Consider the following 15959-nt stretch of genomic DNA (forward strand, 5'->3'; position numbering starts at 1 on the left):
TTCGCTGATAGTGAGCTACGATAGCTCATCAGTACAGTGACTAGACCACAGGATTGATGACCAAGAATCATTTCCTGATGGCAACATCTTTTCCATTATGATAATGTACAGAGTATCTAGAATAAATCCAGTCTCATATCCAAAAATGTACCACGGCTTCTTCCTTAAGAGCAAAGCGGTTAGATCATGCAGCTAACCACTCACAACCAACCTAGTGCAGAGGCTATACCTTCAAAATCCCCATATGTATGCAAAATATGGGGCTTGGTTTCAGAACCATCAAGTGAGAACAAACCTGAAGTGGTGTCTGGGTGCACCTGTCCTCACTGAGCCTTGTACCCCCTTCCACATGGGCTCCCCTTTCCAATAGCAAGCGTGCAATACTACATGCTCCTTGTACAGCTGCATAAGTTAGGGATGTCCAATGCTGGGTCTCTGCATTCACATTTGGACAGCCTGATGTGCCATATGGAGGAGTCTCAATGTCAGGGTCTGCTCCAGCATCCAGCAGACAGCAAACGCAAGCCTCGTCTTGCAGCAGAACTGCCAACATGAGTGGGCTCAACCCACGCTCATTCACACAATTCAATTTCTGAAAAGAATTAACAGTCAACATTATAATGGCCCGGTAGCGGGTAGGAACTCTCTTCGGTGATAGTCCTACTTCAGGGAAGTGAGTGCCCCTGCCTACGCGAACTCCAGGTTCCCCTTGACCCAAGGGGTAGCAACCTGCAAGGGTCCCTCTACCAGGGTCATGGTAGATGGCATAGGGCAGCAGCTACGTCATTACTGGGGCTTCCCTAAAGGCCCGTCACCAGATGTTCACAGGTGACAATCACATATTGATTGTACTGGTTGTGATACTGCGATGGCGAAGGCAATGGGAAACCACTCCATTATAATTCCCTAGTACAATCAAGCATGGCAGAAACAAATGAACGTATGGCTCAAATTACTATGCTGATCGCCAACATCCGGAATGGAGAGGCACCTTAAGAAGAAGAATGAGAAGAATTATAATGGCAAAGGTATTATGTTATTCTTCCCACAGTGTCCTTGGTCATCCATGCATGGTTTGCCGTGTAGGTTCATAGAACTATGCTATCTTCAGATTCACCTGTTATCAATGTGGTCCATCCATATTATCCTAAATGTAATAACAACTTTGGTTAAGTGATCAACTTTAAACCCTCAGCAGTAAAGAATGTAAAGGACCTAAAGATGGAGAAAGAAGACTTATGTTTTTACCCGGTAAATTAACATCATCAGTGCAGAAAAGAAGCTGATGTGACCCATTCACTTCCACTTCATCCCTCTCCTCTTGCATCTTCCTAACGAAAGGTAACTTGCTCCATGGAGCAGGGTTATTTTTGAGAGGATAATATTACGTTCAGCTACACATAAGATTCTGTCTTTTATGGAACCAAAAGGCACACAACCATGATTACAACATTGGTCCCTATTCTGGGCCAGATGAGTCTAATCCACACCCTGTGAAAAACTACGAATAAAGTATTTTCCATTCAGGTAAGCACAATAACATGATTTTTATCATTCCACCTAATGATCTCTGTGCAGTCACTTCACCTTTCATTAATTTTTTGTCTTTGATATCTTCGGGCACATTTTTCTCACTCAATGTCAGTGTTTCAATGCAGGGTATCTGACATCACTGGTCTAGCAACTGTTTATCCAGACAGTCTGACCCTGTTCCGTTAGTCTCAGAACTCTGGTCATTGATTTATCGTAAGTGTCCCTCCATTTAAGTAAATACAAGAAAGCACAGCATATACTGTGCTGTGGAGCCATATGCACAAAACACATTGATAACAAATTGTGACATTTTATGGTAATGTTATTGTCTGGATGAAATACAAACCTTCCATACTTTCAGGGAACAGGTGACATGTCAATCCATGAATAATGGCTCATTTCACCCATACAATGACTTTAATTCTTACCTCACACTGTCATTAAAACAACTGAATTACCTTACTCGATGGTAACAGCTGTAGAGCATGAGGGATGAGGTCACTGCATCCACTCCGCAGCATTTTGAATGCCAGCTCTGACTTGAGTCGTCGTACACACTCCAACTCATCACCAAGCCGCCTGGAACCTATTGATCCCCCAGCGTCCTCCATTCTGTGAAACACAAAATAATGTAACCACCATGGAAGCGCAAAGAAATCACATTTCCCTCAAATTACAAACACCTCAAACATAATTTGATGACGTAAAATATAATTATGAAACAAATCGGTAACTGTTTAAACATTTTCCAAACTGCACCATGCTCCATGTGAAATTTATATTAATCAAAACACGTGTTAACAATTCTTCATGATATTCTATGTGCAGACTTTATCTCTCTTGTCTACTACAATTGTTTTCCACTTGCTAGTCTGTAGTAAAATGGGTTGAACTTTTATCCAATTACAACATGCTAGTTTCAAGAGCCTATACATTCTTCAATTGTAATGATGTTGGTTTAAAAGTATTCCAGTGTGTCACAAACTTCAAATATAGTGGTTGTACAGTGAAGATTATCACTGTGAACACAGTATTACCAGAGGTTCTGTTCTAATTAATAATGATACGTGCTTATTACTATACAAAGGGTGAAAGTTATTTTGTGAGTTTTGTGCATGCAGTTCATTATCTGTAAATAATGATGCACGTCATTAGTTAGTGAAGAATACAATCTGAGTGTGTTAATGTTATTCACTGGGCTTTTTTAATAAACTAATTTTTTTCTAGTAGGGCTGCAGTCAAGAAAATAAAACATTTTGATAAAAATCATACAATTCAAACTGGACTTAGATGATGGGTAGGTAGGACAGGAGCAGCACATTACAACAAAAAATTTTATCACATTCCAACTAAATGCTATGAAATAAAGCACAAAAAAGAAAACAACACACAGCCAGCTCAAATAATACCAACATCCAGCGTTTATATTTGAAAAAAAATTGTCAAAGAAATTACATAAAAAGTCCTTTGATACATCAACTGAATCAACAAATAAATTCAAAGGGTCTATGGACAGTAGACATCACAATGACGTACCCAATGTCTCGGATGGGGCAGTCCACTCCAGGCAGGAGCAACCGGGCCGCCTGCATCACATCATCCTGATCGAGAGAGGCGGAGTGTCTATGCTCTGCATGGGCTGTGGTCACTCTCAACCATTCCACCAGGGGAGGCAAAACCACATATGCACGCTCATACACCAGTTCTTGGATTGGGGCCACATGCTCCGCATGCTCAAGCTGTCATGGAAGAAGTACATACATGACATTCGCTACTGCACTGTAAGTCCAGCAAACAATTATTTTAACTCACTATCTACATCACATCAATCAATATACACTTGCCTAGTGTCAAGCAGTAAGTTCAGAATATAAATTTTGTACTTGGGATTTCTAAATTCTTGGACTCTGTCCATCGTCTGGTATTCAAAAGAACGCAACATTTTGGAAACTGGGTCTGTTTCTGTTCTCATGTGAAAAGGAAAGGGGCACCTACTCAGCTGGGTCCCTTAGAAAGAGCTAACCTCAGGCACCAGACAGCCAAAGTCAGTATAATTACATCTATATAAGCACCTGAGATCAGGTTTAGTCAGAATGAGATAACAAGAAAAATTACAAAAGAAAGTGTGGAAATACATTAAAAGATCTAAAAATTAAGACAGAAAAGGAAGTGAAAAATAAATACATTAAACCAAACAAAAAAGACTCAATCCACAAATGCTGATGTGGAAGACCAGAAGCTGTGTGGCTCTGGAAATATAGCCAGGGTCTTCTTGAAAAATCAAAACTTGCCTAACCTAACCTATGAAAAAGGTCACAGAGTATGTTGGGATGAAGCCAGGATTTTAGAAATTTAAAGTAACAGTATATTTAGAAAATACAAGGAATTGGTCCATATGGTGTGTTTAACTAAAATTCAAAATTGTGTTTCTTTGGCATGCATTGTTTGGAATTTACTTTACCTTTGACAAGTATTATAATTTTGTTTACAGCCAAATGTTCAGAAGGAGCATTGTATTTTGAGTAGAGGTCATTCAAGGAGTTAAAAATATTTGTTTTCCTTATGTCTGTCATGGTGTCGGTCATTTTTGTCAGTAGCTGTGTCACTGTTTGAAAAGTAAAGGAATCGAAGAATATTTTGTATAACCTATCATGATTCATTGCTGTGCCATAAAAAGTAGTAAGGAACTGTTCAACAGTCAATCAATAATCTGCTAGGCTCTTCCATACTTTGTGTCCCATTTGAATAATAATCATCAGATAAGAACATTTCTGACTTAGTGATATTTGGTAGTGTAGAAGGTCCATCGTCAAGTATGTATAAGTATTGGTGGTAATATCTGTTAGTTCCCTGCACCAGCAGTGAAATCAGATGCAAAATACAATATGATAATACTGTATGGAGACAAGACCTTGTTGATATGGGGTGCAACGTTTTGTCTTTTGCCAGGTGTGTAACCAGTGAACTTGTGGACACACTTGTTTCGCCTGTCTGTCAGTTGCCTCCACCCATTAAGTTGCACTCAAACATGATCTTGTTCATTTCTGGTATATGAAATAGTTTTTGAAGACTGGTTTCAAAATTTGTAATTTGTTCTGTGAGAGAGAAAAGGTTTACTCTCCTATGTATTCACATCAGTCACAGTCTTAAGTTAGAAATGTGAGTGGGCTGACCACGATCACAAAAATATGTCACACTGTACCTGGGAGCACCGCATAAAGTAGAAGAGTGCCTGAACTGCAGACGGCGTCCAGGCGAGGGGCCGCGTGTTGATGCATGCCAGCAGTTCAGTCAGCTCGTGCACAGATCCAACACAAGTTGTCAGTAGTGATTGTTCTATAGATTTTCCACTTGCTAGTGATGACGAGTGGGTGGACTCAGAGTTCACACTCGAGACACTTGCCCAGCGAGGCATTGCCAGTGCTCCTACAATATAGAACTGAGCTCTAAATATGACACAACACACTTAGTGAGCACAGTAGCACCTATGCCCCCACAACAAAAAATCATCAGGTGTACAAAACTCACCTGAGGCAATCCTGCCAGCATTGAGATGGGCATATGGCTGCAGCAGACCCCACAAGTCCCCATTGTTTGCAATTGCATGTTCAAACATGGTGGCAGTGAGGATGGTGTCCACCTCACTGGGCAGACACTGGAGAATTATCTCCTCCAGCAGGTTTTCCAATCCAGCTGTCAAGTACACAGCTGCGTACCTAACCGCACAAACCAAAAATAGGCTTTTATTTGTCTAATTTGCTCACTTCTAAGACCAGAAAACATAAAAGTTGAAATGTAAAAGTTCTTTCAATGATGAAATTATTCACACTGTTGTCAGTCTATCGAAATAATACTTATAGTAGAAAACTCATGGCATAAAGATATTAAGATTATGTAATTGTAAAAGTTTACAATAACTTTTAATTTCTGCCCAAAAACAAAGTAAGAGGAACTAGAATTTAATGTGGCACATCAGATTGCACTCTATACAAATTACATTATTTTATTGGGCAAAAACACCGTAATGAAACTGCAGAAGCTCTATCAGATGCTAGTATGGAAATAGGCCTAAATGTAAATACAAAGAAAAATAAGTACATGTTGATGCCTTGTCACCACACTGCAGGACAAAATCCTTTAAAACTGAAGCTAAGTCAAGTTATTTGGGAATGACTGTAACAAACCAGAATTGCATTCACAAAATATTAAGAGCAGATTAGATTCAGGGAAACCCTGCTATCACACAATTCAGAATCTTTCGTCTTCCAGTCTGCTATCTAAAAACAAAAAATGAAATGTACAAAACTATCATTCTTTCTGTTTTGTATGGGTGAGCTCTTACCTTAAGGGAAGAGCTCAGACTGAGGCATCTGTGAACAGGGTGCACAGAAGAATATTTGGATCTAAGACAGATGAAGAAATGGAAGCTGCAGAAAACTGAATAATAAAGAGCATTGCAATAAGTATTCTTTGCCAAATATTATTAGGATGATAAAAATGAGGAGGATCAGATGGATAGGACATGTAGCGCATGTGGAGGAGATAACAAATTCATAAAATATTTTGGATGGAAAGCCTGAAAAGAAGAGACCACTTGGAAGACCCGGGCATACAGAAACATGAGGATAATATAAAATGATTTTTAGTAAATATGATGGAACTGTGTGGGCTTGATTCATCTGGCTCAGGAGAAAGACCGGTCATAGGTTCTTATGAACATGGTGATGAACCTGTGGCTTCCATAAACGACAGAGTATTTCTTGACTGACTGTAAGCTTCTCAGGGACTCCGTTCCATAGGGTCACTCTTTCAATCGCGCGACACTTACTCGTGAACGAACTTGCCGAGGCGGACATCAGTCATCCACCGCTGGAATCGACCAACAGAGAACTGCAATCCTGCTCGACATGATTTGCTTTGCTTCAATTGCAGGTCGCCTGACACTGCAAACATAGCTGCTGCCCTCAGACATGCCTGCACACATGCACGATCCTGATCAACACTTTCCTGAACATCTCAGTTTCCTCAGTCTCTGCAGGGAAAATTCTAAACATCATTTTACATCCAGGTTGTCATTCAACAATTCTGTATTCTCTGAATGCTGAAAGGGTAAACCAAAAGTGAAACAAGCTAAGTAATGCCTCACTGATTGGAATTCAGCTGACCAACAAATTTCCCAAATTCCCCTTATGAAACACAAAGGTCCACCATTGTTATAACAATGGTCACCCTATCCACTGCCAGCTGACTGATTCTTCCACACTTCAGGTACCCTCCATAAAAACCACTTTTGCCTTAAATCGAGAACTATTATCAATATGCCTTGTCTGTGAAGTACTGAAATATCCTCTCACTTGTGTCTACACAGCACTTACAGACAATGTACTAAATCAAATAGTACCATTATATCATTCACAGACTAAGTGACAAGGACCACTTCAAGCAATCCACGTTTTACAGTGCCCATAGCCTGGAGAATGAAAGTGTAAAGACATATTTATGGATGTGAATGGGCTAAAAAATACTTCCCATATTAATAGATTATTATGAATGAGCTAAAAAATATTTTCCATATGCACAGATTATTATATACTGTCAAATGATAGGATGCCTGGGAAAAAACAAGAAAATATCTCGAATGAAGTAGGAGTGATCTGCTTTGAGCATCTGCTTCAGTCTCTCCAGGACTGAGGAAACTAAAGGACACATCAGTGGGGCAGAAAATCTCTGGGCAGAGATTGAAATCAAGGATCTTCTGAATATGCTGCACCAATGGCAACCATGCAAATACAATGTTTTGCCTTACAGTTCACACATTCACAACCTACTGATCCATTTTAATATTATCCACCCATTTACATTCAGGTCCTACAAGAATTAAGCTCAAGTATCAGTCGCACTTGGGTTTTACCTTTGTGCATGAATCAGCGAGAGCAGGGCAGAGGATGACGCGCAGGGCAGAACACACCTCCTGCTTACTACACATCCCAAGGGGACAGGCCAGACGCTGCACCTCCCTTCCTACCCTCACCAGCGCCCGCTGAAGAAGGTACGACAGACGCGGAATTGTCTCCATGGAGATCCTTTCCATGTGTTCTTTGAGTCGACCATTCTGTATAACTTTCAGCACATCATGGTTTGACCACGGTAAGTGCTGTAATTCTACAAGCCTGAAGAAAAGAGTGACACACTAATGTAGTTATTTGACATCCATGAAGGAATTAAGAAGTATGTGTTCTCTTTCCACACTCCTACAAGTTTCTGAAGAATAGCACAAAGCAACCAAAATGAGTCTTTAATTTTGCATGTGAGAAATTTCTAACTCATGTTTTTTATGGAGTTTCTTGATACACACTCAAGGACGAATGAACATAAGTCACATACCTATTATGTGAATCAACCCAAACAAACTCATCTGTGCTGGTGACATTGGTGTTGATTGTTTCCAGTGATGAGTGCCTCATAAGACGTCGCATCACCGGTTCACCGGATTCACTGCCACTGAGACTCGAGTATGTGGAGGTGGACGTGTGAGACTGCATTGTGAGTTGCTGGATTGCCAGCTTGATGTCCTCCAAACCAGACCCAGATGGCACCAGCTGTCACAGTTTATTAATGCGGTTCAGTTCTATTTTTCTGATGACAGCGAATAACAGCACACACACTCTAAATACCAATTGGACAATTATCTGGTTTTGAGCAGAATGAAACAAGCTGACTGGATCATGCTGAGAGATCGTAAAATGGAACAGAAGACACAAAAGCAGAGCTATCGCTGAGGTCACCATTAGCTGTAGCACCAGGAGGCAGAAAGAATGAAGAAAAAAGAAGAGAATGAAAATGAAAAAGAAAAAGAAAAAGAAAAAGAAGAAAATAAACTGACTGGAACTTTATGGAAAATGTCATAAAGATCTGTTTGAAGATACTATGCCAGCATTTTCCTTGTGGGACTGATACAAACATAAACAATTTAAGTCAGAAAAGTCCATATACTAGTCAAGATTCAAGCTGGGTACCTACCTCCTAAGCAGAAGTAAGATGTATTACCACTTCATTAACCTGTCCATAGCATTAGTTAAGTCCTTACGGTAATCACTCAGCAAGAAACATCACAATGATTGCAATGGATTCTGTACATTTTCCGATAAGTGACTGCAAGTTACAAGCACTCACCCTAGCAGGAGTTGCTCTGTGCCGACTTCTGCTGTGGCCAGATTTCCGTGTGGCTCGCGACTGACTCTGCATTACGCTGGCTGACAACCTGGACAGCAAAGAAATATATAGCAGTCTATGAGAAAGAGGCTGCTTTTGTATGACACTCGATGGTAAGATAAAAAATATCCTTTGTATATGTTGTCTCTGGAGTGGATTGAACGCAGAAAGGGACCATGTACACCTAGTAGAAAACATACTTCACAGTCAGCCAAGGCTGCAACAAAAGAGTTGAAAAGTTCAGAGTGCCACTGTCACTAGTATCCATTGACTGCCGACCTAAGGACAACACGAGGCTTACTCTGTACCACTGTGCACATATTGTATTATTTTACTGATTTCCTGACTGCCTGAAGTTGGGCTGTAAGAAACACGTATCATGTGTAAACCATGATTAAGAAAACTTTTTGCAGCTGATGGCCAATAGGAGGTCATAATTTTCATTCCATAAAGATTTGAAATGAAATGCAGTATGCTGAACCCTAGACAACAAACAGCGGTAAGGCACCATACAAATCAGCTTCTTTTTTTTCACAGCATTGTTTTATACTGTTAATCATTCAAAACACACGATATTTCCATTTAATGGAGTATTATGGGCTGACTTTGAAATATTAGCACCATGTCTATGAAAAATGCATTCCACAAATATTAACTACAAACACAATTTTGGAATGTTACTCATTCGGTGTAATTCTCTCTGAATGTTCCTCATCAAACACATATATTCATACCTCACACTGTGCCCAATCATGATTTGAAGAAAGACACACTGCCGTACCTCTCATCCTCAGGCACAGAGTTCAGGTGAGAACGATAGTGCTGATGCCTCTCTGCAGATGGGGATGAGCTCAGGTGTCCGTCAGACATACTGGCATGCCCTGAACTGCGAGTACCATCATCTGAAGAGCTGCCATTTGAGTCCTGTCTCCTCTGGTGTTAGAGGTGGACAAAACAATAATAAGTCACCATCATATTACATTCCTTAATGCTGTTTAACAACATTGACAATACTTAGTGCATTCTTTACCTGGATCAGTCTCAGTTCTTCTACACTCAGATGGTGGTGCAAGTGTCCACATCGCCCACCGCCTGGCCCAGTGCTGACACCTCCAGGTTGCCGCACATTGCTGCTTGCACCAGTCTGCGAGGATGCTCTGTACACATTCACAGTGCAACAAGCACCTGTTAGTGCAAGGCTGCCATCTGCTAGCAGCATAATATTGTTTCATGTGTCCTTGACACTGACACATAAGAATGCTCACCACAGGAGGTCTGCAGAGTCTCCTGTGTTTGTTACTTCCACAGTTAAATGAATTCTTCTAACTAACTAACTAACTAGATGGCTTACCGAACCCGAAGGTTCATCACCGAATTAACCAAAGCCCTCCACCGGACCCTGTCCTGGGCCAACAAAATCCAGTTTCCTTCAACTCCTATCTCGGATAGATCCCGCCTGAGATTATCCTCCCATCTACGTCTAGGTCTCCCCAGCGGTCTCTTCCCTTCAGGTTTCCCAACCAGTACCCGGTGCACACCTCTTGTCCCATCCATGCGCGCTACATGTCCCGCCCATCTCACTCTTCTCGACTTAATCACCCTCACAATACTGGGGGAGCAGTACAGATTTTTAAGCTCGTCATTGTGCAGTTTTCTCCACGCCCCATCGTCTTCCCTCTTAGGCCCAAATATCCTCCTCAACACCCGATTCTCAAACACCTGCAATCTGTGTTCCTCCCTCTGAGTGAGAGACCATGTTTCGCACCCATACAAAACAACAGGCAAGATTATTGTTTTGTATACTTTAATTTTCAGGTTCTTAGAAATCAGACGGGAAGACAAAATATTTTGGACTGAGAAGTAGCAAGCATTTCCGGAATTTAGTCTCCTCCTAACTTCCTCACAAGTATCATTTTGATTTGTTATTGTTGTTCCCAAATATTTGAACTTTGTAACCCTTTCAAAGGATTTATTAGCTACCCTAAGATAATTTTGCCCGCCTGTCTTCTGATGACGAGATACTAACATGTACTTAGTTTTTTCTGAATTTACTTCCAGCCCCACTTGTCTACCAGCCTCTAGTAAAACTTCTGCGTTCCTCTTTATTGTATTTATATCGTCCCCCAATAAATTAACATCATCAGCATATGCCAATAGCTGATGTGTCCCGTTCAATTGCAAACCCTCCTGCCTACCTTGGACCTTCCTGATGGCGTATTCTAGCGCAAAGTTAAAGAGCAAGGGAGACAAAGCATCTCCTTGTTTTAGACCGTTCTTGATGAGGAATGTCTCAGATACATAAAATGAATTCTTCTAAATTTTAAAATTATATAAATAATTAACTCAATATAAATTACTTATATAATACATCCTTAAGTTTTCAGCATCATAACTCTATTAAAAATGTGTCTTTCCTTCCTCTGTGCACAGACCACAAATTGCTTCAGATTTCTGAACATTTTGGTGGCCACAGGAACGCTTTTCTGTACAAAAGCAGATTACTGCAAAGCACATCCTGTCAAATATTAATGAGCATGTTGTGAGATGAAAACTAAAGATCTTAACAAAATATACCCAGACTGCACATTATGAATATACACTGCATGTACCAACGTGCCTGTGTTAAGCCAAGGAATGATACAAAGTAAATGAAAACAAATCTACATTCTTGCTTTTGAATTTGATTTATGCATGTTAATAAGTGAGGTGACAAGACTTTATGGACACTCACCGGTATTGTGCTTTCAGGTTCTCTTCAGACAGTATCCCTGCCTTACTAAGGTTTTCCTGGACTGCACTGCTATTGCACATATCCACGGTAAGCCTGGTGCCTGGGTTTGTGTCCCGCTCAGGCACTAGCTGTTCTATGGTGGGATCACCTCTGACAATGCTCTCACTAGTCTTCATCGAGGGAGTGTTAAGGCTGATAGGGGTGGGAGGATTAAACTTGGAGGGAGTGGAACACCCTCGCAGTGAAATAGGAGGAGCGGGACTCTTAGTAGTGCAAGAGCTGAAGGCCTTCTCTTCACTGACCATCTTGTTGACTGGACCCAGTTGTGACTGACACTGCAGGTTGGATGTCCACTGTGAGCAGTAATGGCAAAGGTACTCCTGTGTTCAGTATGACAATTGGACGATTGTGTAAGCGGGTTGAGATTTCAGGTTCTCAACCACTATGGTGACAACTATGAAGATGACCTCTTCTGGGATGCTGTACCTTGTAGAAACTGAGTGGCACTTCAGAGGAGCTTGCCCTGATGATGGAGGCAGCAAGCACCTCTAAATGTCAGCCAATTTATATCAGACTACATGGTGCAATATCCCAGAAGACGGTCATATTCTGATATGTCAGCTATTGCAGTCACCCAAACATGAATTCCAGATCTTTGCTTTGATAAGAAAGTCAGGGGATGGGTAAGTTTGAGAATAATTTATATTCTAACAGACTAGGACAGTTTGAACATATTAAAAGGATGGACATCTACAACATTCTTCAGTAGATACAGCAAATTAAAATGAATGGAAACACCTACTGGGAAAGATGCTGCACGGAAGGAGTCAGAATGAGTTTTAGGATTTAGAAATGCAACAGGACAGACCCCTGCAGTCATATAATACACAGGAACAGGCTTGATTTTATAAACTAGAAGGTGGAATATATGTCTTAGTACAGACCCCTTACACTGCATTACAACTCACCTGTGTCAGGTCAGCAGGAGGAGGCTGTTGGTATGCACCATAGCCAGCAGATGGCACCATCTCCCTGTTTCCACCCCCAGGTCTGAAAGAAAAAAGACCATACAAGACTCTGCAAAGATTTTGTGGCTCTCTGTTCTGTTACGTGGAATGAGACTTAAATTACACACATAGTCACCATAAAAAAGTACATTCAAGAGGACATCATAGGAGAAAGACTATTTACAGTATAATCCCAAATATAGAGGACAGGTAGCAATAATAATCAAAGCATCGACAATCCAAAGTTGCGTAACTTTCAACTTGGAAGCTGCTGTAGTGTTCCCTTAATTTTATGCAGAATTACAATAGAAGTATAATACAGCATGAATTGCAAGAAAAACTGGTGTTTGCTCCCTTGTGTAATTCACTAATATCAACAGCCAAGAAGGGCCTGGCAGAAACCTGCAATTGAGAAGGCTTGGCTCCCAAATATTCATGTACATAGCAGGCATTGTCTTATAATTTTAAAAAATAAAATAATATGCAAAGTAAATAAGCAATAAGTGGATAATCAGGAATCGAAAATATGAGTAATAAAACTTATTTGTCCAATACACATTCATATTTTAAAAATATTACTGTTCAACTGTTTTTGTTTCATTCGCTTCATTGTGGATGGCAGTACTGAATCTTAAATTAAGAAGCACATCTGGAGATGCCTCTGACAAAGAAAAAAGAAAGGCTCTACCATACAACAGCATACCCTTCAGCTGCACCCTGCCACACTTCCTTCTCGCTGCACCTGATGATGACCTTGTCCTGTGACACCCTATAGGCCTGCTTGGTTCCTGGATCATGATCCTGCTCATTCATCACAACCACCTCCACACCTCCACTTGCCCCACTCTTCAATTCCAGTACATCTTCCCCGGCCTCTACCACCCAGCCCTCTGCAGCCATTATATCATCTGTCAACTTTGAGTTTTCAATCCTCACGCTCTGACCATTGATGTTTCGCAACAGTTCACTTGACTTCCAGAGCCTGACTCCGGGCTGTGCTGCCTCATTTCCGTGAGTCGCTCTCACTGTAAAGTTCCTGTTTGACCATTGGCACTCCTTCCTCTCTACAGGTCTGCTCTGGTTGTTCCTAGCAGGTGGTCGCAGCTGAGCACTGACTGGCCTCATCATAATGAAGTTATCTGTGCTCGATAACACAGCACCGGAATTGTCAAGGCAGAAATCATCCAGCACTCGACACAAATAACAACAACAGTCCTGCTTGCAAGACATAGTTCACAGCATCAAAATGATACACAAACACCATAATTTAACACGCATTTAGACTTCTTTTCACGTTATACTGACGACACAAAGCAAATAAGCACAGCCACCTTCACAATTTTTTCTTGTTGCTTGCAATGATGTCAGTAAGGGTTTGCTGTTAGAAGATTCTCTGTCTTGCACCATGGTATGCAAGTACATATAAAAAGTCATATGGAACTCAAATATCACAGCATATTTTACTTTTCTTTTGTTAGAAGTCAGCAAAGGTTCATATAATTCTTAGGAAACACAACAAGGTAATGTACACCAAAAGGTTTTACAAAATGAGCTGAGCACTACGGCAAAGAAGGCGTGACTCTCTGAATCATTGATGTCTCATTTATGGCATGAAATGGTAATTTTCTCAAGTTATCTTCTCAACATAACCACTAACATACCAATCTTGCTAGAACACTGTCTATGGTATCTATCAGTTTCAGCTAATTTGTTCACTTTTATGTTGTCTACTAACATTGTCTTAAAGTTAATAAAAATTGTCTGTCTGCACGGTACACTATCATATTTTTAAAACCCTGCATATTGCACATATTGGCACACAGTTCATGCAGTTTCATTTGTTATCATGATGGCTTATTGTCTTGCTGTCCGTACACCTTTCTCATTCACAACACATTCTATGTACTTCGTAATCCTCCTTTTGTCTACCTTCAAAGTATGTAACACCCAATAAAAAATTATCACCGCCATTGAACTTCAGAAATTGACCGAGTTTTCATTGTTGTGATATATCATCTGCTGTGTGCGTGTAGCCTGTTAAAAGTTAGTTAATCAATTAGTCAAGAAATGTTCTGCCTTTTATACAACCTAATGACTCGTTACCAAATTTACTATAGCACAGCACGAGATATTATCCTGAGACAGATTAATCTGTTCCACCCCAGTTAAGATCCATTTTACATCACTCTCCAACCTATGCCTATTGTGAATAAGGAACTTATTATCATTTCATGCTAGATAAAGCATTGTAAAATAGAACAACAGATAAAATTAACATAAGATAAAAGTGCTACAAGTACACAAACAAAAGTAATAGGCATCTACACTCTATATATAGTAGACAAACATTGGTCGGTGTTATTGTTCAAAAAACACTATTTGCCCTACACTAAATTGCATTATATTAATATTCTTAAATTAAGCAAAAATAAGTAACGGTTTTGGTTTTTATTCTCCATAAGCATTCACTGTGTTCTTGAAAACTTCGTTCAATTAAAAAATGTAATAAAAAATATTATTTCCTGTCATTCTGTACAGAGCTGATAAATTGTCTATATGTGATCAATAGATTGAATACTGTTAGACTTTTCAATAAAAATGTGTTCTTTTATGTACTATTTTAGATTTTCCCACCATTCTTGGCAGGCAATTTACTAGTTTTTAATGTGCCCTTTGTACACCTTTAACATATCGCATGGTTTAGAAACATGTAAACACAAAATCTACAATTAAGACAGAAAGCACAGCCTTCTCTGATGAATTTATTTCTGAAAATATGACGCCCAAGGAAAAAATATTACTATTTTCTTTCATGTTTGAAATATGTCCACAAAAATAAAATTACCGATATGTTTATTGACAAAAAATATTTAACTATACTGTACAAAATATTGTTTATACAAGTGTAATGATTATTTTCCCAAGTTATCTCTGGTCACTTTCCGTTGTCTGCATCAATTTCCATCGTTTGTAAAAATTAACGTATTCACAATCACGACACACAAATGACACTGCAGCTAGTGTGGGAAATTAATGACAAATGGTACAGAAGCACAAAAGTTCTAATCTTCCTACGCAGTCTAGAAGAAAAATATATAAATGTAGCTTATGAAAGTACAGTAGTCCATTATTCTCACGGCCTAAATTACCTTGGTTTTATAATGAGATAGAAGAAAAAGTAATGTCCCACATTAACTCAGTTTATTTCTTTCAAAAGTCAACCTCATAAATCTTGAAATAATGACTTTTATCATTTATACCCTCCTTGTTCACGTTTTGTAACCAACGGAAGTAGTCAATGAAATATTTTATGACTTTCGTAACAGTGGTTGAATTTATGTTTTAAATGTAAGCTGATTTAAAATGCAAGGTAAATGCGTGATAGTATTAATCAGGAAGAACAAAAAAGTCCTCTCAGAATTACAGACTTGAAAATATATATTTAGTATGACCAGAATAATGAAAGGAAAAATATA

At 39.7% G+C, this 15959-nt stretch overlaps 1 protein-coding gene across 10 annotated transcripts in view; it reads right to left on the reverse strand.

The window, feature by feature from the left end:
- LOC110832776 (ankyrin repeat and BTB/POZ domain-containing protein 2) overlaps positions 1–15959 on the reverse strand; it is a 44931-nt gene that overhangs the window by 11909 nt on the left and 17063 nt on the right. For 4 of the 10 annotated variants that reach the window (XR_002544050.2, XR_015532637.1, XR_015532636.1 and 1 more), the window contains exons 2-15: positions 13187–14517; positions 12445–12526; positions 11477–11829; positions 9776–9902; positions 9527–9678; positions 8707–8794; positions 7918–8132; positions 7445–7703; positions 6362–6507; positions 5062–5249; positions 4736–4959; positions 3070–3272; positions 1992–2145; positions 296–592 (exon numbers count right to left, since the gene is read on the reverse strand). Coding sequence is in view for 7 of the 10 variants with exons in the window: in XM_022070074.2 (XP_021925766.1) it covers positions 296–592; positions 1992–2145; positions 3070–3272; positions 4736–4959; positions 5062–5249; positions 6362–6507; positions 7445–7703; positions 7918–8132; positions 8707–8794; positions 9527–9678; positions 9776–9902; positions 11477–11829; positions 12445–12526; positions 13187–13713 (3015 nt within the window). In the remaining 3 variants the exon portion in view is untranslated. Of the gene's footprint in view, positions 1–295; positions 593–1991; positions 2146–3069; positions 3273–4735; positions 4960–5061; positions 5250–6361; positions 6508–7444; positions 7704–7917; positions 8133–8706; positions 8795–9526; positions 9679–9775; positions 9903–11476; positions 11830–12444; positions 12527–13186; positions 14518–15117; positions 15264–15328; positions 15549–15632; positions 15906–15959 lie in introns of those variants that run through there. The other 6 variants (XM_022070102.2, XM_022070084.2, XM_087340628.1 and 3 more) reach the window with 6 other exon arrangements.

The sequence above is a fragment of the Zootermopsis nevadensis genome, unplaced genomic scaffold (genome assembly GCF_977971745.1).
Source record: "Zootermopsis nevadensis isolate Lab colony 2312 unplaced genomic scaffold, Znev_1.0 Znev_ptg000003l, whole genome shotgun sequence".
Taxonomy (NCBI): domain Eukaryota; kingdom Metazoa; phylum Arthropoda; class Insecta; order Blattodea; family Termopsidae; genus Zootermopsis; species Zootermopsis nevadensis.